Below are 27414 nucleotides of genomic sequence, written 5' to 3'. Positions count from 1 at the left end.
CTTCATTGGAAAATATCCATTTATTGGAAGGGCTTCGTTCATGAATTTCCAATATTGTTTTTAAACTTAGTTCTTTAAACTTGTCTAAAAATATTAATTACAAAATATCTTGAAGTATTTTTGAATAAAAATAAAACCTCTGCAATATCAAGCTTAATTTTTGTTTTTACTGAACAAAAGCAAGCACGTCCAACAAAAAGTGACAAAAGAAACATACAAATCTTTTCATGTTTTTTTTTATTCATTTAAAATTAGTAGTCTGCTACAAAAGTTTACATCAACTACCAATATCACGCAACTTTTTAATTTTTTAAATACCTTAATAATTTTTGAATTTTATTTTAATGCCATTAATCAAAACTTAGTTACAAAAGCAAGACTGAGTTTAACAATTTTGAAAATATTTGTATATCTAAGCAAGCAATGGTGATAAATATATATATTTATTTTCTGAAAACACTGTCTTATATTTTACATGTTAGGGTACAAAGGGGAAAAAAACATGATGTAACAAAATTCATTGTATTATAAATTACTAAAGAATTTTTTAAATGTTTACCCTCTTCTATATCACATCGTTATTTTTCTTATTGCCTCGTTTTGCCGTGAAAGCGGTACGTGCCAAAGAAAGGATATGTGCCCCATTTATGACTCTACTAATTATACCCATACGAAGGTCATTTTTTCCTGAGTGGACACCTTTCATTTGGCGACTGGGCCAATTCGCTACGGCACTTTAATACCTTTTTTTCCACTAACAACTTTAATATTTCTGAAAATTGCTGGGGGAGATAGTTGTATAAAACCTTTTGTCTGCAGAGATTTTCTGTGTACTTCATAAATATCACCTCTTCCATTTCAAAATGACAAATATTTGTTGAGCAGGAGAAATAGCTTCAATATTTATTTTTTAATCATCCTTAATAAAATTTAATTTATTTTTATGTATTCTTTAAAGGTTAATTATTGCATTTTTTTTCCGGCTCATATTTGTTACTGTATTTTTGAATTAGTAATAAGCATTTGTATCTGAAACTAGGCAATCGCAAGCATTACACATAATTATCAGAGCGCAGTCCTTGTATTGCCACATCATACGTTGGTAGACCTGCTTCACACAAAGAGTCCTTCTTTAGCACATCGTTATAATCAGGCGGTGGTTTTATTCCATCTGTGATCAGTTGATTTAAGTCACTACGTCTTTGGGTTCGACTTGCTCCCTAAAATAGAGATTGTAATAAAAATCTATCAATATAAAAATGACTTGAAAAGAATTTAGTTTATAGAAATTTATTACCAAATAAGTGGTACGACCTGCGCTTTTAGTTTTAGGTCAGACAAAAATAGAATTATAATTTTTTTTAGATGTAATTTTTGTTTTTGAAGTTATACTTCTTATGCGACTTCCAACAAGGAAGCGTTTAACGCTACATTTTTATTGGCCGGGAAATCACGTGGTAGGATCCAGTTTTCCCTCATTTATTTCCATATTGTTTTGGTTCTCACTAACATAAAAGTCATAAAACTTTTGTTTTTCTATAAATATTTTTTTAGTTTGTTTTGATACACATATAATTTATTAGGGAGCAGGAAAAAGAGTCGTTGAATAGAACTAGTGATCCTTCTACGACTGCTGATTCTTCTACAATTAACGTCGCAGGTTACGAAGTTTAACTTCTTCCGCGCCGAGGGACTCCACGCACTATTTTTGTGTTCGAATCCCGCCGTAACCCTGGATGTATTCTTTTTGATGTCTTTCTCTGAATTGTTCTATCTGTATTTTCTACTTGACAATGACTTATAAGCCTATATTGAGCACACAAGTCAGCAAATGTATGTAATTTCAATAAACCTTTTTTTTTGTTTATTTATTTTTTTCTGCCGCTTCGTTTACGCCAAAAATTGATCTACAATAGATTTTAATAACAGCATTCCGAAAACAATTGTGATTATGCACAGAACTCCATGTGAAATGTGAGAAACTAGTTGAAAGTGACCGAAATTTCGATTAACAGTAATTCTATTTTGCATTAAAATTGCGATTAATTTCATTACAGCGTTTAGGCAACAGTTGAAATTTGTAATGTCGTTAGACGAAAATCTAGTGGAGAATTTTAGCACTCTAGTTAGTCAAAAAATGCTCACAAATTTTGATTGAAGCCCTCTACCCTTTCTCGATCTATAACATAGCGATAAATTCTATTTGTAGTGGTTAGGAAATGCACCTTCTGTTGTCAACTAGCACAGATCTTCAGTGGAGATTTGAGCTCTCTAGAATCGGAAGTTTAATTGACGATAAATTCTCTGTGGTGATATGGCAATAAATTTTGCCTATATCAGTTAAAAAATTATTTTATTGAGTCTTCAAATGTCATAAAGCTCAGAGCTTCAAACTAAATGTTAGTATTTTGGCTGTTCAAAGTGATCAAAATCGATTGGTGATAAATTACTATTGATAATAATAGGATGATAAACTCTGCTTGTAGTGGTCAGAAAACAATTGAAACTTCAATTGCTCTACGCAGAGCTCCATTAAAAATGTATGCTCTGTAGCTAGTCGGGAAGGGATCAAAATTTTAATTAACATTTCTCATTTTCGATAATATGGCAGTAATTCTGTTTTTAGAGATCAGGAAACGATTGAAACTTGTATTATTAAATAACTATTGCCTAAATCTACTTTTTAAATATGTGCCATCCTAAACAGAGCTCCTTCGGTGATTTGAGTTCTCTAGTTAGTCGGAATTTTAATTAACGATAGATTATCAGTGGTTATAATGGCAATAAATTTTGCTTGTAGCAGTTAGAAAATAATTTGATTAAATCTGTAATTGTTATAAAGCTCAAAGCTTCAGTCTAAATTTTATTATTTTGGCTATTCGGACAGTGGTCAAAATTTTGATTGATGATAAACTCCCACTGATGGTGATAAATTCTGCTTGTCGTGATCAGAAAACAATTGTAACTTGAGTTGTTTTGCCCAGACCGCCAGTTAAAATTTAAGCACAGTAGCTAGTTGGAAAGAGGTAAAAATTTTGATCTTCATTTCTCATTGTCGTTAATAGGACAATAATTCTATTCGTATCGATCGGGAAACGATTGAAACTTGCATTCCAATAAAACTATTGCTTAAATCTGCTCTGTAGATCTTTGCCATCATAAAGAGCTCCATCGAACATTTGAGCTCTTCAGATAGTAAAAATTTTAATTATGGATAAATTCTGCTTTAGGAAGCCAAGTCTTAACTTGTATTCAAATTAGGCACTTTTGTTTAAAGATTTAAATTTTATAGCTAGCCGAAACGAGGTATAAATTTTGATTGTAAGAATACACCTTTGCAGACATGAAAGCTATTTAATAAGAGCGTAGTTACATAATAAAAATACTTTAATTATAAATTTAGAAAATGCTATATACTCTGTATGTACTTTTTAGCTAATGCAATGCACTCTATATCTTAATAATTTATATGATTTTCCATATGTTTTATATTAAGTTGTTATAATAAGTACTTAAGGCAATAATTTCAATAAAAAATTTGTCTACTATCCGAAGGGCACAAAGGAGTTCTTATCCGCTTTAGAAAGTTCGCTTAATTTGCAAAATTTTGAGGTTCTTATTGGTGTTTTACCAATGATCAAAAAATCAACTGAGAAAAACGAAAAAAATTTAAAAATTCAAGATTTGTTACTTTCTGCTTAAGAAACCAGTATATAAATTCCCCCTAGTTTTACAATGAGTTACAAAGTTTGCTTAACAGATAGCAGTGATGTCTAAAAAATATATAAAACAATGTTTTAAAAATAGCCACCATTTGCCGCATCACCGTTACGCTATGCCCCGACAAAGTTAGTAAAAGCTTGTGCAAATATTTTTAGTTAAAATGGTCTGGTATCGAGCAAAAAACATTGTTTTTAGAATCTCCTGGTCTGCAGAGCAATTTGTTGACGAACTTTGTCACTAATTTTAGGGCTTGAAGCGGGAAAACATTTGGTTTTTGAAACAAATGTAGCAAACCTTAAATTCGCTTTCCTCATGATATCGCCAGTCATTTTTAAGAATCCTGGTGATGTTTTTTCTTTCTTTTTCGCTAAACTTATATGCGTATTTTATAAAAAGGGTGTTGATTTCATGCTGTAGCCTTTGTTAAATATTATAGCCAGACTTTTTTTTCGATCAACAGGGAACTTCCCGTTTTCCCGCCGTTAAATATTCTGCCCGACCTTTAACTTTTGGTCCCTTTAATAAATTAAAAATGGCGCGATATCATAAAGTCTCAAAACTTCTTAATTTTATTTAGTGAAGCGTTTTGTTTTCCCACAGGATTTAAAGATTATAAATTCATCTCACGCTGACGCTTCTTGCCAAGAATTGTTTTAGATAAAAATGTATTTATTTTTTCACAACCATTTTAGCGCGAGACGTGATTGCAGAAATGATGAATGAGCAAGCAAACTACGCAGTGAAAAGAATTATTACTTTAAAATTCACCTTGAATCCTGGATTAGAGAAAATTTAAAACATGAAATTCCTTGAACGCAACATTCATTACCTGTCTTCTTCGTTGACTCTCTATACTCGTAATATCCGCCATGGCTAAAGTTCTTTTTTGTAGTTTTCTTTGGCAACAAAAACAGATAAGAAAAAGTAAGAGAGTACTTCCTCCAAAAACTGATCTGTAAAATAGAAAATGTGAGAGCGATTTCACAAAATATGAACGCAAAAATATGATATTAATAAAAGATATTATTTAATATATATATATATATATATATAACACATAAATGCAACAGTTTTTNCAAAAAAAAAAAAAAAAATTATTCTTTTTTTTCAGCTGTTTGTTATATTTCTTTCCTCCTCATCTTTCATATGTCTGTAATTTTCCTTTGTTTTATCTTCATTTTGAATCTATGGAATCGACTATCTTTTGGTTGTATTTTATTCAATTCAGGTTGGATAAAAAATGTGAGAAACAATTTCTAACTTGTCTAGTGAGCAATGTTAGACATGTGAATGGGCGCAGGTACGAATTACCCTTTTTTACGTAAAACTCATAACTATTAGTCCGATCGCCTCGCGATTGGCCTCATTCAATTCAATATAACCTATAACAACTATATCAGAAACAACGCCTAATTTGTTTAAATGAAGTTTCTTTCTCCATTTTCTTACCCACCCAACTTGCCAAGACCTGACACATGAGATCGTAAAATGTTTTACCACTTACTATGAGGAGGATACTGAACAGTTAGCCGCAAATTTAATTTTAGGGGGGGGGAGACCCTGATTTGTCTTTTTTTGAACCATCTTTACTTCTATACCATATTGAGGACGGTTGTTATTGTTAGGCGACCCCCCATTATATTTTAGTTATTGACAGTATGATCTCTCTGTTGATAGTTTCCTATACTTTGTGAAGTTTAAAATAAGTAATCTTGCCTTAAATTAATTCGAGATCAAGTGAATTTATTAATTCAGAAAATACGAATTTTCTACTTATCATTTAATTTTCAAAGTAAAAAAAAAATGGATATCAGTGAGATGTTAATCGTGTTTTAATTGTTACTGGTGATATATAAAGCTGTGTTTAACTAGCGTTATTTTACTTAACCATTTTAATAATGATTGTTTACGTAGCATTAACAAAATTTAAGAACATATATGACGTAGCGGTTGCTAGTTGCCTTCACAATAAGCCAGATTTAAACAGACCCCAGTTTTAGTATTAACATTTTGTAGTGTTTAATGATACCTGTAACACTAATAACTAATTTAACCTGTAACACTAAAATTCCGTTCCACTTTAGTGAAAACATACCAAGCATAATTAAATCTAAATAAGATAATATTCTAGTTCGCTCCTTCTTGATTGATGTTTGTACGCACACACCAAAAATTTGCCTGGCCTGGAAGAAACGGTGTAATTTTGATCTTACTCTCGAGTCACAAAGTCTTATAATATTTTTAAACATTTTTCTGACTTCGATTAGGGTGATACTTCACTAAAAGTTAAAATAGCCACCTGCTTATTCATAGGAACTCTTTGGCCCAGTAAAGGCTACTGTTGGTTTCCTTAAAGATGTTATAATTTTAACGTCTCTGGCAAGGTAATGATTACATTAGAGAGAAATATGGACATTAAAGAGGAACATTAAACAGAAATGAATAATTATATTAAGAAATAGGTGAAATATCTTTTTTTTTTATGGGAAATAAAATGGAATATAATTTTTTTCCACAAGTTATTGGAAATATGGAAACTACTTCCTTATCCTACAATTTTAGATTGGTTTCGAGAAAGAGATAAATAATGAGATAGTGAATTTGTCAATTTCTTTTATCAGTTTTCGTTGATTTACAATTTTTACTGTCAGATAAAAATAACACCTTTACCTTTTCCTTGTCACTCGACAACTGGCAATAGTTTTGGAATAAAAAGATAAAATCCTAAATAAAGTCAACTACAAAAAAAAATGTAAGAAAAAATTATTAGCCCTTTGTAGATTTATTATTAAATAAAAAACGTAAACGTATCTCGATCGCGGCATAAAAAGTAAAAAAATTTTTATTATTATTTACAAACTTAAATATTGGTAACAAATCTATGGTTATGAACAAGATCTGAACCATTTGAACAAGTGCCAGCCATTGAACACCAAATCTACCCTTATATATTTGAGAAATTGGCTATTGTAGTAGCGTAGGTTTGATAGTCTAGGCCAGTGTTCCCCAACCCTCGGGCAGCGGATCAAATGGTACCGGGCCGCCCATTTCATTGAAGCTGAATTTATACCCTAAATTAAAAATATCTGTGTTCCATTAAAATTTTAGTTATTTAAAAAAAGGGGGAGGGGGCTCCCGAAGGTAGTGACATAAATTTTTGTAATGTATCATTGTCTCTGATTACCCCCAGATGGAACCATCTCATTGCAAAGAAACAAGCTTAGGGTTCTCATTGATTTAACGTTCCTTTGAATCTTTCTAAAAGCAAAACGAAGGATGCATCGAAAATCCTCTTTTTTTTATTTGATATTGCATTTTAATGATAAAAAGAATAAGAAAAAGAAAAGAAAAAACACATAAATTCCGGTATAACAATCATCCTCTTACGAATTATCTAAAGCATTGTATTAAAAATATTTAACGACAGGCAGTAAATGTTTTAAAAAAGTTTCCCGCAGGAATTTAATTGCCAATTCATTAAAACATAACAAACATTGGCAATTATTTCAAGAAGTCAAAAATTGAGGAAAAACTTCGTACTTACTTTTAAAATATTTTAGAATAAATTTGCAGGATTTTTTTTAAGTGCATTTAATAAAATCGCAGTTATGCTTTTTTGTGAATAAAAAATAATCGCATTATTCCAGTAATAAAATGATAAAAATAATAAAATGATAAAAAAGTTGTTATAGGAACACCTATTATCTGTATGATAGCAAAATCATACAAAAAATATATCACAAAAAATTAAGTCTAATCAACATGTATCAACATGTCTAATTATCTTTTAATGGATTAAAAAGGAAAATACTCACATGAAAATGTAGAGAGATGATTGTCCGAAAGATGCCATTCTTCATATACAGGCGCATTGTCACGAAACAGCCTGGTAAAAAAAAAAAAATGTCTTTTGTTAATAGCCCTGAAGCAATATTGCATGACAAAAGCCTGAAAAAAACCCAATTCTTTTCCTTATAACTTGAAACAACATAGGATCAGGGGTAGTAATTTGAAAGGCATCAAAATACTTCAAAATATTTTTTTTAAGTATTTCAAAAAAAATATTTTTGATTTGAATGTTCAAAAACAGTGTCTAGAGATAGCCAAAGATTTTTATTTTTAACAACATTTAAATTTAAAAAAAAAAGTAATATAACTCATGCATTATTTAAATCCTTTAAATTAAATATGGTGTGAACTTAAAAAAAATGAGTTTCATTGTTCTATAATATTAAATTAATAAGAAGAAAAAAAATGTTATATAGACCACTAAATTTAAAGTCACACTCTGTGTACGGGTAGATTCAATACGTCACACAAGAAGCATTATTTGTAGTTATTTAAAATAAAATAATAATTATTAAATTTAAAAACAAAATATAATATTAAATTTGTTGGATTTCCAGGCGAGTTCCCTCTTGCAATTTCACTACACAAAAGATAAATAATAGATATTGTATTTTAGATTGTACACTGGACCAGAAAAAAAAGAAAGGAAAAAAAAACAGATTACCCTGAATAACTTTTGATCTAATGATCGGATCTTCACATTCTAGGACTCGATCATAATGGCTCAAGGAGGTGACCCCAAATATGCTAATTAATTAGTGCAGACGATATTGTAGGAATTCAGATATTGTATTAGGAAATCAGACACTAAAACGTATTTTCTCTGAATAAACATGCTTTTTTCCTTGACGGTTTCGGATTTATGAACCCCTCCTCTATATACAGGGGTTTGCCGCAATCAGGGAAATATGGTCAGGAGAGCAGTTCAAAAATTGTACCCTTTACTGATAATTTTACTTCTTAAGATTCTCTAATTTTAATTCGCTATATCTCAAGAACTTTTTAAGCGAATTGAAAAATTTTTGCACACAATTATAAAATTCGTTTGTCCAAAGATAATTCCATGCAAAAAATAACTTTTAGAAACTATTTATATTTTTCTTATTATTTTATTTAATAACGGTTAAAAAAATTTTGGAATTGTAAGGTATAAAATTTTTCGCATCATTTTATAGTATGTAATTTTCATGCAAAATACAAAATTTAAGTGAAATCGGTCAAATAGTTTCTGAGAAATTGAATTTCAACAAAGTCAGATATTCAAATTTCGATGTCTCAGGAACTATTCAACCGATTTCATTCAAGTTTTGCATTTTGCCAAGTAAAATTACGTACTTTAAAATGACGTAAAATATTGTCTGCCTCACAATTCAAAATTTCTTCCTTTATTATTTAATAAAATAATAAAGATAAAAAATTTTTACAATTTTTTTTTTCCCGCATGGAGTTATCTTTAGATAAATGAACTTTATAATTGTGAGCAATTTTTCTTAAAAATTCGATTAAAAAGTACTCAAGTAATGGCGAAATACACAAAAAGTAAAGTTAACATTAAGGGATCCAAACTTTGGACAGCTCTTCTGACCAAACTATGGGGACCATATTTCCCAGATTGTTGCTTTGCCCTATATTTTGAAGGTCAGAAATCCGAATCCGTAAAAAAAAAAAAGGTATGTTTATCCAGAGAAAATACATTTTTGTGTCTGATTTCGTAACTTAAAATATCGTCTGTTCTTATTAATTAGCATATTTGAGGTCACTCCCTCGAGCCATTAAGATTGAGTCATAGAACGAAAAGATCAAATTTTTTGACGCATTGTGCGCTATAAAATTTGGGAGTAATTTTTATTATTCTTTTCTATCTTGTATTTATATTCATATGTAAAAAAAATATTAATAATATGAAAATAAAAGAATAAAACAATGGAATGTCTTTTGCAAGGAAGACTGGAGTTCTTGCGAAATAGTAAATCAATATATTTATCTCTGCATCAAATATGTCTGTTTAAATTTTAGGATATGTAATTGACATATTTTTCAAACAAATAAAAACTGATAAGCTTCATGTTAATCTTACTACGAAAGAAATATAGAGCAGGGGTCTAAACTAAAGTTCAAAGACCTAAACTGTCTGCTTATGAGAATCATTTTTTGACTGGCATACTTTTCTTCTAAATTATTGTTTTTTTCCTCCTTTTCTTTAAAGCTTGGCTTAGTGGAAGAAGGTCCAAAAAATAATATTTTCTAAAAAAGTTATTCTTCTAAAGTGATAATTTAATTCGTTAGCTCTTAAAATTCAATGGATTTCTGTTGATAAGGGTAAAGGCTGTAAAATTACCATTTATGAGTACTTAAGTGAAAGAAGGTTCCAAGTGCATTTGGCAATAAACCAGTAGGAGAATAATTTTAAAAGAGTCTCTTTTGGCAGCAGTCAAGTCGCCAAGAGTCTGAACGCTGTGTCGCAAACAGTTTAAATGAATCGTGGGAATTAATAAATTTTCGAAGCTTGCAGACAAGAAATAAAGAAGCAAGGTAAAATGCATAATTTTTATTATTTCGTGTTAGTGAAAAAAAAGTAAGTGCTTCATGATAAATTTCTAGAAAAGGGGCTTGATAAGTTTTTTTTTCTTTTGCTAATACTATCTACACTAAAGTAAAATTTCAAAAAAGTGATTCTTAAAAGATTTTTTTCCATCATCATCCAAAAGCGCCAACTTTATAAAAATCACAATTTTGAATCTTTTGTTGCTTATTTTGATTTCTCGGTTGCACAGCGCTGTTATCAACGTATACATTTTAAAGCTAATTCACTCAAATTGCTTATAGTGACACTTCGAGCTTTTTTTCCTCGTAGCTAAATAACTGTTTATGGTTTGAATTTGTATTTAAATTCGAAGATCTGCCGATAACATAAAAAATCTTCGGAATCATACCAATCCTTATCAATGCATCATGGAATATACAGGTCAACAAAAGTTTGCGTATAACTATGTATCCGATACTATTGGAAATCAATAATTCATCGATTTCTAGAGCTTCGACTATGTTATATATTCCATTTCTCAAATGTCAAAAATCTCTTACTCCGTTTCTGTCACGTTATTATAGCGAAAAAAACATTTCCAGAATAGTATAAGCATCAATTAACATTTATGCTAACGTATATTGTTACTTCCTTTTATTGTTTTAGAAAAACAGCAAAAATTACTAATTTTGAACAAAAAAAAATTTAACTTTGACTTTTGTTTATCATAACGAAACAGTAAACGTAATGTTAAATAAATAATCCTAAGAAACTAAAGTGGTAAGATGTTACTGGATAAAAATAACAGTCGATATGTTTCAAGTGCTCAATAACAGGTGCCCATTTTCAAGACTTGCCAGACGTGAATTAGAGAAAACAGACGTGATGTGAAATAAAAACGCAAATTTGCCAACGAAAAATGGAAATAATAATTGATTTCTCACCTTTAGTTTTCTACTTTTAGTTGTCAATTTTATGTTTTTATTTTAAACCACGTTTGTTTCTTCGCATTCACGTATGGCAAGTCTTGAAAATGGAAGCCTGTTGTTGAGCGCTTGAAACATGTCGACTGCTATTTCCAATTTGTATATTTTTGAAACGAATGAAATTTTTAATCAAGCAAATAGTCATTGTTTCTTATGTAAACTAATTTGTAATTGCATTGAATTAAAATTGTGATTCAAATTATGTGATTAATTAATTGTGACTATTTATTTAATAAATGCTGCAGATTCTTTATAAATAAAATTACCTTAAAATCATCGTTGAACAGCCGACCCAATTTTGAGTTTATGACTACTAATGTTCATCTCCGTAACCTTGTAATTTTTAACCCTATCCAGGAGGCAAGGAAATTCCTGGATCAAGTATTAAGGGAAATTCACCTTCGGGGAGGACTTATTGATAGAACTAACCAGCATTTGCGTCATATGGAGAGGAAAATCACGAAAACCTCTCAGAATTAGCCTACCCATGATCCGTCAACCTCTGAAGATATTTTACGTCAGCATTGTGGTCGGATGCGGAATTCGTATAGACCAGCCGTTGCTGGGATTCGAACCTGGGTCAGCTCATAATAATAAATTTAAAAAAAAATTGTTTTGTTCCAAATACTTAAAGAGCTGTTTTTAATGTGTGAAAATTTTGCCCAAGTCTATAAGTATACTATATAAATATCATTATTTAAAAATTTTAACTATAAAAATACATACAATATTAATCTTTCACTTACCATTTTGGCAAATAATTTATTATAACTATCCACAAAATGAAACAAATATACTTTCCGATTGCGCGAAGAAGTCACTGAAATTTTTTTTCTTCTTTTTCAAATAAAATTTTCTTTTTTTTTCTTTCTAAAGATGGTTATGCGAAGCTAAAACAACAATCATTTCGTTGCACTGCATATTGGTAGGTAGCCAGATCGAGTAAATGGATTTGTAAAAAGATAAAAGATGGTTTTATTTACAGTTGGGAAAAGAGACAGGGAATTTTCGAGTGATAAGAGGGAAAATTCAAACAATACCTTACGGAAGAAACTAGAAAATGATAAGATAATGTTATTTTGAGATTATATTTAGTTTGTCTACTTTTGAGGGATATTGTTTTACGTAGATACAAACTATGTATTCAACGTCGTACGTTCATCCTGACGCTGCTTATCGCCTTACTGTAAAAGTCTATTACAACGACAATTCGCAATAGCGAACGAAATTGTTTTTAGAAAATACTCACATTGAATGTTAAAGTAACGATAAAAGTTAAAGAGACTTATTTACCTATTATAGTGAACAATTATTTTGATTTAAAATACATGTCTAGAGCAGACTGTTTTTGGCTAGAGATTTTAGACTGGACTAGGAGTTTTTTCAAGATGCAAGGAGAGGAGATGAACGTAACGCAATAGCCTTTAACAATAACGAAAGCTGTATTTATTAATTCCATTAGTTAGCAGTCAAGAAGGAAAATAAAGAGGCACATAAGATGTGAAGTTAATAAAAGGCGCACTCTGTAAGGAAGGAGATAAATTAGCCGGTGGTAGACCACACATGCTTGCTTTTTATACAGGGTGTCCCAGAATGCCGATACACACTTGGAGGGGAGGTAGAAATCATTGATAGGAGCCATAATTACAGAAGAAAGCATGGGCTGAAATCGATGCGTAGCTCGTGATGTGAGTTCCCAAGGTCGATACGTGGGGATTTTCATTGCAGGTGCTGACAGGTTACGCTCAACATGGACATCCATGGACAATATCGTCGGACATCCATCTCATCTACTGTCAAACCAAAGCAGATGCTCTGTTGTATTTGGAAAGATATCCAACGAGGCGCCAACCAACTCATGAAATGTTCGCTCTAGTGATTTAGAACCTTGTGAAACGTGCATCCTTCACAGCCATGATTACGGCGTGACGGGTGTATATATATATATATANGCATGCATCCTAAATAGCTGTATATATATATATATATATTGTTTGTATAATCCCATAAAAAATAATTTAACCGAAGAAAAAAAACCAATAATGATAAATCTCTAGTAATGGTGGTGGGATTGAAAACATCAAAACTTGTTTGTCTGCGGAGAAAACAGTCTGAAAGTCAATTATTGGAAACATTTCCAACTCGCGATTCCTATATCTACATTGGTGTAAGAAATTAAGAAAATTTGTAATTTTGGACCGGGATCTTTGACTCTAGAACTACTGGACCGATTTTTATGAAATCTGATATGTACATATATTGATACAATACAAAACAAATAACCATTTAACAATTATAATACACACTCATGATCGTACGTAACACTCGTTGGAGTCGGAATGTATAAAACAGCTGTTGTTGAANGATTTTATATTTTGAATTAAAACGTGATTTAGTACTAGATATATTTTTTATTGTTAGAGGGGGGAGGGCACCAAAATATTTTCAGTGCTTAGGGCCTCAAGAGGTCTTAATCCGGCCCTGTATGGTCCCCTCCTAAAGACATACAAGCCTTGCAGCGAGATGTCATACTTGAAATAAGACAGTTTATCATTTTCTGTGGCAGTTGGCCTGAATTGTCCTGCGGCAATTTCATACCTTCCGACTCCAACGAATGTTGTGCACGATCATACTTGCGTATTACAATTGTTGAATGCTTATTTATTTCGTATTGTATCAATGTATGTAAGCATCAAATTTCGTTAAAATCGACCCAGTAGTTCTAGAGATAATCGATCAAGTCTGCATATTCTCTTAATTTCTTACGAGAGTGTCCTTTTTTTTTTTTTTTTTTAATNAATGGTGGGCACTTGGAACTATTGCCCATTGGCCACAGAAAGTAACAGAACTGCTTACTCTCTTTTAGTTACCCAGTGGGCACCTGTGGCGAAGCAACGGCTGTGGAGCAGCGTTGCCCACGTCACACTACCACAACCCGTTAATAGGGCTGGTCACATTCACACACAAAGGAGAAAGGACATAGAACACAGAGAGCAAGAAACATCCATGCCTTGCCCGGGATTCGAACCCAGAACCTTTCGGATGCAGGAACAGTTCCCTGCCCCCTACACAGGCCGGTCGGCACGCCAGTGTACTACATGTCTACATAGGATTCTATAAATAAAGAAATATAGGTTTACGGTCAATGGTTGTTAATTTAACTGTTGAACTTTCGATTAATTCACTTTCTCAATTTTTACGTGACGTCAATATGCTTTTATTTTATAATNAAAAAAAAAAAAAAAAAAAAAAAAAAAAAAAAAAAAAAAAAAAAAAAAAAAAAAAAAGAAGATGGAAAGAATAACTCATCTTCATTCTTTTGAAAACCACTGATGAAAGATGAAAACCACTGATCTCACTGATTTTGATAAAAAAAAACCTGTTGAACTCTTCAGTTTGTTTTCGAACGGTATTGTCGGATCGGAACAGTGTTGAACGAGCTCCAAAAGCTCCGTGTCGAAGACCTGAAACATTAAGATAATCACAATCGCGTTATTTTTTTTTCCACCGTAAATTTAAGATTAATCAATGGAGAATCGTTAAAAGTCAATGTGAGGGAAACTAAGAATTAACAGCTTTAATACTTATCTTTAATATTCGATTTGGAACCGGCGAATGAGGAGTCAAGTAGCGACAACTCCACAAGGATCCGTTCATCTTTGTTTTCTGCTCAGTTAATTATTAATTAGTTTACGTATTTTTCAGTTTCCACTATTTTTTAATGTTTTAAGGGGTTTCCTTTTTTCAAATCCTTTTTTGTGATTATTTCAAATTAAACGCTCGATACAGTATCGATAAACGAAGGAACCGCGAGGGACCATGTTAATTGATCCCCAAAATCGGCTATGTCTATGATAAGAATTTTACGTACAATATTGGTCATATTATAGATTAAAATGAAAAAAATATCTTATTAAAGTTTTATATTATTTTAATTTTTGCCTTACACTCCGAAGTTTCCTGAGTTGTTTTAATGGCGTTTAACGTTATAAAATTTTTATTTTCCGAAAATTTTGATGCTATTCTTTCCTTTTTATCATAAGTAATAACTCCATTTAGACAGAAAGTAAAGGACGAAACAAAGATTCTTTCAAAAACCTTCAGTCTTTGTGTTCCATACTAAAGATTGGATTTGAAGATAATAAGAATGGATTTGAAGACTGGATAATTTGAATATACGAACTTCCGTATTGTTTTCATTAAGTTTTTTGGTTTTGACTTGCTTTGTTGCGTCATAAATGAATGTTTTGATTTAGGATATTTTGTTATTTAAGGCTTATATGATAAGATTTTTTTTCCCTCAGTATCATTGGTAATTTAAACTTGCAACACCAAAAAATTTCAGTAAAATATACAAACGGTATTTTTAGTCTTGTTTAACACTAAAAGATTCACGCGCTTGCAATCTCTGCGTGCAAGGTTGGATCTATTCATTGTTAGATGCAGGTGTATACATCTCTACGTTCAAAATGTTCCTCAATGAATGCCTTTAATATATATTTTTAGAAACTTTGTAAAAAATGAAGTCCAAAAACTATGCTTATTAAAAGCTCCTAACTAATGTTTAGGTGAGAAAAAGCAAAATTTTAAAATATTGATCAATCACTATTGAGTTCAATAAGTGTAAATAATAAATTAAAATCAGTTTATGTGAGGATGTGGCTTAATGGCGGTTCCTAGTGAAAGGTGAATGGATTCCAGTCCTTAGAAAAATAAGAAAAAGATTTTAATTAATATAACTAAAAACAGTTTTCTCCCTATCACTTAAATTTTAATTTATAACCTCTAATGATTCAGATCTCATTGGAGAAAAATACGTAGATTATTATGGGATAAAGAAAAAAAAAACGCAAAAAGCAAGTTTAATATTAAAGGATACAAAATTTCATCCACTGTTTTGATTTAACTATTAATGAAATTTATTTATTAAGTATTAGAGTGCGAACAGCTAAAAAAGTGGACACGAAATCGTTGTGTTCCTCAATAAAAGTTAGGGAAAATTTAGCAAAGAAAATCCGTAAAATGTTTCATTTTAGGGGATAAGGGAAAACTTAGTAATTGTAATTGGTTTATTAAATAGGTCGAGCGATTCCCACAGAGAGCAAAGGGAAAAATGTCTTACTTTTAATTAATGCATACTTGAACCAAAAACAGATTAAAGGACAGGATGTGAATTTTTGAATAATAAATTAAGAAAAGGATTTACAGAAAAGGAATAACATAAAAAGATTAATTGAAGCTTTTTATGTAATATATATATATAGGATTGTTTTTTTAGAAAGAATGTGAGACATAATATCTGGCCTAACTAAATTTTTTCATTTGCTGAACTAAAACTAAATTATGTACTTGAAAAATAATACAATTAAATTTCATTTTAAGTCATCCCCCCCCCCCAAGTTTTCTGGTCAGCGTGCGTGTATGAGAGCTTGAGCTTCAATTTCTTTCATGCATATTCATTTTATTTCAGTTAAGGACGTTGGTTGTTTTCATTGTCTGGGTGCTTTATACTCTTTTGAGTCAGAAAGTTTATCAAGTTTTGCTTGTGGTTTTTTTGTTTTTTTTTCTTTAGAAGTTTTTTGGGTTTTGCATGTAGCATAAGCATCCTAACAAAATTCAATCATTTCTTGAGTGGTGCAAACATCTGTAATCTTTCACAACTATGCCTTTGATCATCTTTCAGGTTTAGATTTCACAGATGGGATTTAAAATCTGTAAATTTTGCTTAATGACAATGCTGTGTAAGAAAATATGGGATTCATAAGACTATTTCGGAAATAAAGGACAAAAGAGGATGCCTTTTAAGATTTTAAAAAATATTTAGGAAATGTAGGATTTAACTGAGGACTGATTCCTTCTAAACCATTAGGATCACACATTTTCAGATCATTCTTTTACAAAATCAAAAATGGGATAAATTTGATATCGATATTAGCGTTAGACAAGGCGATACATTATCACCAATTCTGTTCTGCACTTAAATAACTCTATTCGGATTTTAGATTTGAAAGGGTTTAGGGATACTAAAATTTTACAGTTATGTTGATGATATTGTAGTTTTAAGTTGACATGGAAGATCATCAATTTCTCTTTTAAACCTGTTGATATGGGCAGCAACTTCCTGAAGGGAGCGGAATTATCATTAAGTGAGCACAATACAAAATACATTCAAGGACTGAACAAAATCTTTGCTAATAAAAATTTGTCATCGTTTAAATTTGAAAGGGTTTCCACTTTCACTTATTTGGGCTCAATAATCAATGATAATAATACTTGGGAAAAAATTAAGTCGAGCATACAAAACAGAAAAAAAAAGCTACTATACATTCAACTCAAGAACTAATTCATTACTCAAGAAGTTAAATTAAAAATTAATAAAACAGTTTTCGGGCCTATAGTAAGTAATGGTAGTGAACGTTGGACTTTGATAAAAATAACTTATTAATCGTTAAAAGAAAATTTTTTGGATTAATCCCAATAAACAATTTACAGTGGGGGGAATTAGAAAAAAAATCACGAACTTAGCAATTCAATAAAAAAAAAGCTTTTATTGACTCATAAACTGAGAGACGCATGGTATTGCTTTTCCATATAATACGAATGAATAAAAATGCAGTCTGAAAAAAAATCCTTAAATTAGAAAAGCATGAACTCAAGATCAAGAAGATCTAAAACAGTGTTTCTTAACCCTTTTGATATAATGGACCCCTTTTAAAATTTTTTAAGAAGTCATGGACCACCCCCCTGTGAAAAAAATAATTGCAAAAAACATCATTTATTAGAAAACATTTAATTATATTATTTTAATAGTATATAAAATTTTTAATGTGAAGGTTGCTGCTGCTTTTCCTTAATTAATAAATTGAATTGGGGGATGGTTTTCGACAAAGCAACGTGCATATCATGTTCAATATTCAATCGATTTCGATGTTATGTTTTTATTGTCACAAGTGTGGAAAATCCCGCTTCGCAAAGATACACTGTAGCAAACGGAATTATAGATGCCATAGCTCGCTTTACAAGCAATGGGTATGCTTCCAAACGTTTTAGAAATTAGGAGCAGTCAGCGGACCCCCAAAATATAACTCATGGACCCCTTAGGGGTTCATGAACCACAGGTTAAGAAGCCCTGATCTAAAAAGAGACGATCAGATGATATAACAAAATATAATGAAAATCTAAGACTAAAATCAGAAAGATTTGGAACACCTTTGTCCAGCATATTAAGACCCACAGAGGGCTGTAGCGTCATAGAGAATTTCCAGATTACGATAACCACCATTTTTTTTAAAGGTCAAGAAATTTCATGTGTCGAGAAAAAGGAATGTTTATTCCAGGGAAATGCTTTTTTGTGTCTGATTTCCTAACTTTATTGATAGTGACCACTAACCGAGAAATTTGAGATCCACCACACATCTAAGTAAGATTGTTACTTTACGAGAAAATACGACCATTAGAATAAAAGTTATTGAGAATAATATCCTTTTTTTTTATTAGTTTGGTATACACTGTGCATACTAAAGTGAAAATTGACATTCTAAGGAAGGAGAGAAAAAAAAATCTTTGGAATATTTAATCTATATTTGAATTATACATTATTATCATTAATAACCTAGGAATCTAGTTTTCATTATCAAATACAAAAGATTCTGTAATTCACTGATTAACGTGTTTATTGCCGCGAGTGATGGCAAGGAAATCTCGGTTAAGCCACGTGCGTTCCAGGTATGAAAAGTGCGCTGTTGACTCATAACTCAGAGGGATGGACTGAGATGCCCTGGAGGGCGGTGGGTGCAACTTTTAGGGGGCGCCGTGTGGTATATATACAAAGCATATTGGGAAATTTAACTTTCGATTTCTTGTAGTAGTTATACAATTTTTAAATTAATTCAAATCATTCAATTTTTGAAATAAATTAAATACAAATAAATTGTTGATTAAAATTGAAAATATAACGAAAACAGCAAAATTCCTTACAAAAATTTTCAAAAGGATTTTTTTTTTTCCGAAATGAACCAATAAATTGTCCTTACAAGCAAACATAAAGGCCAGTAAAATCTTTACTAAACCTTAAAAAAAAAAAAAAAACTTTCAAAGAAATGGAAAACATTAATATTACAATATATGTATTTAAAAAAAAGTTTTTGAAGGTTTAAATAATATTTCTAAAGCAATGACTACTGCTTTTAAAAAGGTAAAAAAAATATTTACTTTTTTAAGCTGTTTTCATACCATGTCACTTTTAATGGGAATTCAATGTCTTTCTCAGTAGTCATCATAACAAACGCTTCTAAATGTTAATCGTCCAAGAAAATGAGACATGATAATTTTAAATTTGGAGAACACTCTTACAAATGAAAAAAAGCGTTACTTTGATTTAATTATTCTTGGTTTGAATTATTAAATGTAGCACATAAAACATGATATTAAAAACTATACAAATTCAGAATAAGGAAAAAGAAATCCAAATCGAAAAACCAAAAATAGAAACTCAAATAGGAAGATTTTCAATGTTAAATTTACTTTTTCATATTTTACCCAAGTCAGTGGGTTCGATCCCCGGCCCAGACGCCGGATTTGTCGGATGCAGAAAATCCTTAGCGGCCACGGCGTATGATTATGCGGCATGTAAAAGATACCTGGAGTGCCTTATTGCCTCTTGGCATTTCCGATAAAATTAAATTCCTAGTGCACTTTAGCATCCAAATAGAGTCTCGGTGCTGCCATCTAGTGTGGCAGAAACTAGACGCCCAAATTAACATGACCAACGGTATCTCACCCATTGTGGTGGTCCTGAAAGAGTGGATACCACATCTGGAGAACGCACTAGATCTGCTCATCGGCAAGACCGATTGTGCAGTTCATTGGAAATAAAAAAAAATATTTTACCATGTAATAAGTTGTTGACGTATGCCTGTTTAGGCAGAGGGGGTGCAATTGTTCTTGTTTTCTAGTGGTGCCATCTATGGCCAAGAATTCGACTTCTGCCACACCCGTTTATAGGGCGGACCCATTCATACATCCACAGATCGTAATTTTGACCTGAATCAGAGAACGATAGACCTCGAATCCAGCACCCCCAGAGGTATTGATTTGTTATGGGAACATGGAGGACTTTTGCGATTTGCCAGATTTAACGTGCACCAGTCACTTTACTAGTCACAGTCTTCGGCCGGCGGGGTTCGAACCCACGAACTCTCGGACATGGGCCCAGCGCCCTACCAATCACGCTATCCCGGCCCACCATGTAATAAGTACGCTTAAATTATCAAATTAAACCTGAAGGGAAGTTTTTAAATAACTCATATATGTAGATATGTTTAAAAATTCAATTCACGAAAATTTTAAATGTAAAAATATTTCCTTGCAAATGAAATAAAGAAAGGAGAATGAAATTAAAATCTTAACAACGTCACTTACGGGCGGGAAGGATACACTGCAGAAGAACTCTCAATAGCTTATATAATATCAATACAGAGTCCAATATAATTAAAATAAATCCTAAAAAAAAAGGGAGTAAAATAAATGCATATTATTTGTTAACCTTTCAGGATTGTATAAAAATACAATAAGATTTTAGAAAAGGCTAGAACTTTAATTTTTTTTTATGTCTTCAGTCAGAAGGAGCTGCAAAAAAAATATAATTTTACTGCAATTTGTTTTCCCTTTACATTGAAGAAGTCTGAATATCGTCTATATGAGCTATTTAATTTCTCAAAAACTTACATAAACTGAGAGAAATTATTCATTTTTAGAAACTCTAATAGTGCTTAGCTTCAAAACAATCATAATTTTCTGCTATTAGTTTTCCCTAAACTGAATTACGTGACACAAAACAGCAATTTTCCTCTTTGACATTAAATAACGACTACATCAACATTTTGATACCAGAAATTTTTAAAAACATTTTTCTGTAAATGTTCAAAATTTCATTAAAAAGTTTTTGAGTTATGACATAGAAAAGCAGGCTCAGTAAAAATTTTCTGAAAAGGAACGGTAGCGACAGTAACTTTTTTTAGTATTGAGACAAAACATGTTTTGCTAGGGAAACACTAACACTTCGAATTCCTAACTTAAAACATCTATAAACTTACGTTTTATGCCAGATAAAATTATGCAAGTATAGCAGTAAAAATGGACAAATACGGAATAAAAAACGATGTGCCTCAGATTGTGAAGCAATTTAAAATCAACTTCGTAAGAAGTTCCATGGCTTGGCCAGCGAAATAGAGTATTTCTAGAAAATTTAATTAATTTATAATTACTGCATATTCCTAATTGACAAGAATTTATCTTTGTCTTTAAGATTACGTTGATACACTAAAAACTTGAAAAAAATCTCATTTTTTACCTTAATAGGTATACTAAAAATTACAGATTTTAAATGCAGTCTTTTTTTTTTTATAGAAAAACACTCTTGGAATAACTAGCGGTGATTAATCAATAAGCATTGTACCGAGTCAACTGTTAGATGAAGTATATTCTTGTTCGGTAATTTTATAGTTTTGTCAAAATTTTTACTGAAATCTGTGTAAATTTGACTTATAAATTGGAAAATACTAGTCGATTTAAAATATTTTAAGACTTTAGAATAGATGGCAAACTGTTTTTTATCTTAATAAAACAAATTTTTTTTTCACTTTGTCTGGGACTCGTATAACAATTAAAAAACTTATGTGTTTCAACCCTAAACGCTAAGTGGTCAGATAGGAGGTGAACGTTAATCATTTCGTTTTTGCCAACAGTTAATTTATACAAACTAGGATGAGAATAATAAAATGACTGTCCTTTTGAGTCTAAACCTCTGTAATGATGGTCATAAACATTATGTGCATTAGACTAGTATGTATTTGTTCCTAATATTTAAATTTTTGATGTGAATGTTCTTTGCATCATCAAGTCTGAAAGCAAAAGTGATCTTGATAATTTTGAAATAGATTACAGTTATTTTAACTAAAGCTGACAATTTCTTCTGGACATATAAATTCAACCTTCCATTAAAATAAATCAAAGTTTAAAAACCGAGTGACATTGTTTTAAGTAAATTTTAGCAGAACTTCGCTTATTAAAAAAGAAAAATTGTTACTACTTGTTTGTTACTTAAAATTAAAAAGTTTAAGGGTACAAACTTTCAACCACTTTCCTCATTTCATTTTCCAGATGGTGGCTATCCCATACTTAGAGGGTGAAAAATTAGAAAACTTAGCAAAATCCTTAGAAACAAAATAGGCATGTTTAATCAAAGAAAGTACGTTTATTTTTGTGTCTGATTAATAGTTAGAATTAATTAATACATTTGAGATAAATACTTCTAATCATTAAGGTTAGCATTAACAGTCAGTAGACATAAAATCTGATAATTAAAACAGAAGTTACTTCAGGATGATACACTCTGGCGATTTGAAGGAGAAGCAATGTTGCAAATCTTTCTGTTACTTCTTACCTTACAAAATTTGTATTTGGTTGTTAACATGTTTTTCCCAGAATAATAATCTGATAATATAAATTATAAATTACTCTCTGATAAATTACAAGTGCTAAAAATATACAAGTTCTTTTTTAGCACTGTTTCAAAGTATTAGAACTTTTTTCATCAGCCTAATAATTATTACTTTATATATTATTCTATTTAAAATATTTTCAAAATATTAATCATTGGTTTTTTTGAAATTAAGAACTTTGAAGTTACCCAGGAAAGAAGGATTTTTCAAGTCCAAAAAAATATACAGCATTGAAATAATTAGACAACTGAAAGGAAAAAATTCAAATTCCTTTTTATTGCAAAAATCATTTTCAAAACAAAAATCATACATCAACTACAAAAAACACATAAGAGATAAAACGAAATCTATGCTTAATTTACATTGTCCCAGCTGCCTTAAAATGTGACGCGAATAATCACAAATGCTTGTTTTGGCAGACAGAACATGGAACTTCATGAGTACGAAAGAACTGTGGCAAGAGTGACAGCAACTTAGGCTGTTTAAGTCTATGATAGGCAGTAATCACAGTTTTTCATTGATATTTACATATGATTTTCATGAGCTAGTCTGTTCGGATGAAGGCTTTGGATGCATACAAGACCTTGCAACGGATTCAAATAGTCTGAAAAAAGAAATATATGGGAACAAAAAGTTAATTATCAGTTAAAACACAATTTATAAATAAATAAATTGAATAGAATTCATGTAATATAATCAACTTATGGTTAAATGACTCGATCTTTTAAAACTCCAACAAATTAGTGTCATAAAATTGATGTTATTTAAAAAATCATTGATGCTTAGTAAATAATATATCAAGTAGGCTGGTATTGATAAAGTGCTTTTATTTTATAACCGTCATTGAACAGTCGACCCATTTTTGGGTTTACGACTGCTAATGTTCAACTACATAGCCTTGTAATTTTGAACCCAATCCAGAAGACAAGGGAACTCCTGTATCAAGTATTGGGAAAAAATTTGCCCTTGTGAAGGACTTTTTGATGGAACTAACCCACATTTGCATTACATGGAGAGGAAGACCACGAGAACCTCCTACGGTTAACTTGACGGCAAGGGGACTCTAACCCATGATCCGTCTACCACTGAGGATATTTCACGTCAGCACTGTGGTCGATGCAAGCCGGATGCGGAATTCGTACCGACCAGCCATTGCCGGGATTTGAACTCGGTTCACCTCATTGGAAGGGGAACGCTCTATCTCCTGAGCCATCGCGACTCAAGTGCTTTTATAAAAAAAAAAAAAAAAAAAAAAAAATACACATTTTTATTGCATTATTTGAAACTGATAGCCAAACTTACTATGCAACTTTATTAGGCTATCTAAAAAATTTGTTTAGGAAATAATCCATGTTTTTTTTTTTTTTAAATAGTGAGAGATGTTGATGCTAGTAATAATTAACCACATAAAAATTACTAGCTTTACATGAATTCAACATTTGTGGATATGATTAGCACATCCAACTCTATTAAATAAAAGTGTGTGTTTTTAAGGGGGAAAAATATCAATCATTAGGAAAAGGTTAGATATCAAAATAAAATAGAAGTTAGAACCTTTTCTACTTCAATGGTCTTAATTTAACAGCAAATTAAACAGATAAATATTTTTAAAAAAAACCTCTGGCAGTGATGCACTTAGAAAATTATATTTAAGGCTACATTCTTCTTAGCATAGCAAAACCAGCTTTCCTATGTTATGAAATGACAGGCATTATACAAATTCCATCTTGAAAGAATGAGTGTCCTTTTAAAGCAATAAAGAATTAGCCTTTTTTTAAATTGCACTTCTAACATGAATGATTAATATTCAGACAGGCTATCATGAAAAATCAGGTAGTCGGAAAAGACTATATCTGTTTAGATATACTTTTTGAGTGTTTTCTAGCATTTTTAGACAGGAACTATAAATCTCTTTTCCAAGTCTCGTGACAACAAATTTTCTTACTTCTGAACCATTCCCAAGATATGGAGATCAAATTTACTTGGTAGTTCAGTAACTTTCAAAAATAAGGCATTTTTTTTCCAGATTTCAACACAAATCTCAGTTCAACAATACTAGTTCTGCAATGTCTCAAGATTTATGATAAAATATTTACTTTTAACCATCTAAACACATACTCAAGTTGATATAGATGGACCATGGTCTTAATAAGCCTTACACAGAAATCAATGACATTTAGCTGCTTTTTCTTCTTTAAATGGAGGTAGAAAAGTAAAAATAATCTTAGTGTGAGTACTAAACCACATTTCAGCAGAGCTATATGTCATAAAAAAAAATACTTATCACCCATTATGAAATATTTATTTAATCCTATTAAATAAAAAAAATAAATAAATGTTGACATCAACGAATACCAACTTCACATTTCAGGATCATTATTAATTGATACACAGAGAGTCACACATGAAAGAACACACATATTTATAGTCACTAATAAAAAACGTCATTTCTTTTAATCAATCAGGAGAACTCGAATCTGTAAGAAACTAAAGTTACAGTTTATAAGAAATATGTTTATTCCTCCACTAATCTTTCCTTGAGTTACCTGGTTTCAATTGCAAAAAAGTGCATTTATTTGGAATTTATTTGTGTTAGAACATTAATCAAAAATTTTAACAAACATTAAATGTCAATATAAATATTTAAAATAAAACTTGGGTAAAAATAAAGCAACAAAAGTGGCCTATCAATAGGACAAAAATCAACACATTTCAAGGTTTTTGCTGATTCTCACACAAATTTTAATCTATATAAGTAATTGAGAGTATAAAGAAAGTAATACTAACTTTTCTATTTCAGGAGCACATCTAACAAACTCATGATTCCAAAACTTAAAACTTTGATTTTTGATGAGTTCAATAAATGTTATCAACAAACCCCAAGGATGAGGACGATTTACAATTAATCGCTCAAGCAGAACCCTGAAAGAAATTTTTTTATTTTTTAAAAAGAAAACAGAATTACTTCATAAGCAACAAATGTCCACAAATTTTTTATAATGAAAGTCTTCATTTTTAGTTTGGAAAGAAACAATCTAAGAGTCATGGCAAACTAAGAAGATACAGATTAAATAAAGATGGGAGAAAACACTGATATTTAACTCAAAAAATACAATTAAATATTTTAAAAAGTGATCAAACAAATTATTTATACTCAACTGAGTATCAGGGTTCAATCAAGTTTAACAATTCTTGCATTGTTTATTTTTCATTAATAAGTCTAAATATTGCCAAAAAAAAAAAGCTTAAGTTTTAGAAAAAAAAAATGCTAAATTTAATTCAATTTAACTATAGATTTTACTTTTTAACACATTAAAAAACAATAATGATTAACAACTAATTTTGTTAATTTATTAAGAGTTTAAAAAAAGTGTCACATAGCAAAACATACCTTGTGATTTGTTCCTGAATGGCTTCAGTATTCGCTTCAGCAAACAGATATAAAAGAGTACAACTGAAATAGTGTGTATGACTGTTTGGATATCTCAGCTGATTGGCAATAGCATTTAAAAATAGATATCTCCCTGAAACACAATAATCTTAACTATTAACATATTTACAAGACAAAAAAAAAAAATTATTAATTATATAAATAGCAAATAAAGTGAATAAGCATAGTGAATCAAAGAAAAAATCAAGACAAAAATCAGAAAATTTTTCGGTACAGTATACATATACCAAACACTTGATGATAGGGGTGATTGTGAGCCCAAATCAAAATTCCGGAAATTTCTTGAGTTAAAAAAAAAAAACAAAAAACAGTTTAAATTGAAAAATGAGAAGAAAAAAAATTTAAACAAGGTTTTTCTCCTTTTCTCAATATTTCTTAGTTTACTTAAAATATATTTAAAATTTTACAAACACCTATACCATTTACACATACCTATGATGACCTGAAGAAGTAATTAAAATTTGCAAATATGTCTTTTCTTTCTTGAGTTTATGATCATAACTATTTACTGATAAAAAATTAATATTAATCTGGAATATAAGCTTATAAAGTATCCCTCTGGCTCTCCCTTACAAACAAATAAAATAAACTGTGTTTATTAGTTCCATTTTCGAAAATTTGATTTCCAGAAACTTCTTAGATCAATGATTTTTTTGAAAAATCTGGACCTTCGATCTCTGGAAACTTCCGGATCACTGTTAGGGAAAATCCGGATTTTTTCCGGAGCACAATCAGCCCTGCACTTTGAAAAAAAAAGAGAAGAAAGTATAATTTCCCCTACAGTGGATAAAAACAAATTTTACTGCAAAATAAAAATATGACAGCATTATATTTTTATTAATAATGAATGACTCNGTTTACTTTAATTATTATTCTTTCCATTTTCTATTATTTGTGTGAAATTTAAAAAAAAAAAAAAAAAAACTGTACAATTTTGGAGCTCTGTACATTTATATGTATTTAATAAAGATATAATGTTAATATTAAAATAAAAAGCGCCTTTTAGATTGTAATGAACTTTTTTATGAGTCAGGCACAAATGTTTTACGTTGATTTTTATTAGAAAATATTGAAAGTAAAAAATGAAAATTTCAATATAAAAAATTATTATTCCTACCTTCAGTATCCAAATCAACAGCTAGATTTTGAAATATATCCATATGAGATGAATGTGTAATTGTACTCATACTAGGTGTTTGACCTTTGGTTTGGATGTAACTAATGGCTTGGGTACCAACATATAACACCAAAGCATTCATGAGAGGTATATTGTACCTCATTCCAGGTTCATTTGATACCTAGAAAGTGTTCCAGAATTTGTTATAAATGCAAGAAGATTTCAGAGTAAAAAGGTAAGAAAACAAAATGAGTTATTTTAAA

The 27414-nt window shown here is 30.5% G+C and overlaps 2 protein-coding genes across 2 annotated transcripts in view; both read right to left on the bottom strand.

The window, feature by feature from the left end:
- Positions 1 to 222: 222 nt before the first annotated feature.
- Positions 223 to 12102, bottom strand: LOC107454178 (uncharacterized). The gene is made up of 4 exons (XM_016071271.4): positions 11829 to 12102; positions 7539 to 7609; positions 4553 to 4676; positions 223 to 1220 (listed from the first exon to the last, which is right to left on the bottom strand). The coding sequence occupies exons 2-4, from the start codon at positions 7574 to 7576 to the stop codon at positions 1053 to 1055; spliced, it is 330 nt and encodes a 109-aa protein (XP_015926757.1). The 5' UTR covers positions 7577 to 7609; positions 11829 to 12102; the 3' UTR covers positions 223 to 1052.
- Positions 12103 to 22839: 10737 nt separating this feature from the next.
- Positions 22840 to 27414, bottom strand: part of LOC107454162 (CCR4-NOT transcription complex subunit 1) — a 56547-nt gene continuing 51972 nt past the window's right edge. Inside the window, exons 45-48 of the mRNA XM_071185542.1 lie at positions 27152 to 27332; positions 25975 to 26107; positions 25371 to 25505; positions 22840 to 23187 (exon numbers count right to left, since the gene is read on the bottom strand). Coding sequence (XP_071041643.1) covers positions 23121 to 23187; positions 25371 to 25505; positions 25975 to 26107; positions 27152 to 27332 — 516 coding nt within the window. The 3' untranslated portion in view covers positions 22840 to 23120. The remainder of the gene's footprint in view (positions 23188 to 25370; positions 25506 to 25974; positions 26108 to 27151; positions 27333 to 27414) is intronic.

Source organism: Parasteatoda tepidariorum, chromosome 1 (assembly GCF_043381705.1).
Source record: "Parasteatoda tepidariorum isolate YZ-2023 chromosome 1, CAS_Ptep_4.0, whole genome shotgun sequence".
NCBI classification, from domain to species: Eukaryota; Metazoa; Arthropoda; class Arachnida; order Araneae; family Theridiidae; genus Parasteatoda; species Parasteatoda tepidariorum.
The sequence above is the reverse complement of the archived record's forward strand: the minus strand, read 5'-3'. Positions and strand labels throughout refer to the sequence as shown.

Bases quoted from the DNA above. Each gene is read 5' to 3' on its own strand.
- LOC107454178 (XM_016071271.4), bottom strand. From the start codon at position 7,576: ATGGCATCTTTCGGACAATCATCTCTCTACATTTTCAT. The intron at 4,677-7,538 runs GTGAGTATTTTC...TCTATTTTACAG, and splicing joins TCATCTCTCTACATTTTCAT to ATCAGTTTTTGGAGGAAGTA. The intron at 1,221-4,552 runs GTAATGAATGTT...TCTCTATTTTAG, and splicing joins AGAGTCAACGAAGAAGACAG to GGAGCAAGTCGAACCCAAAG.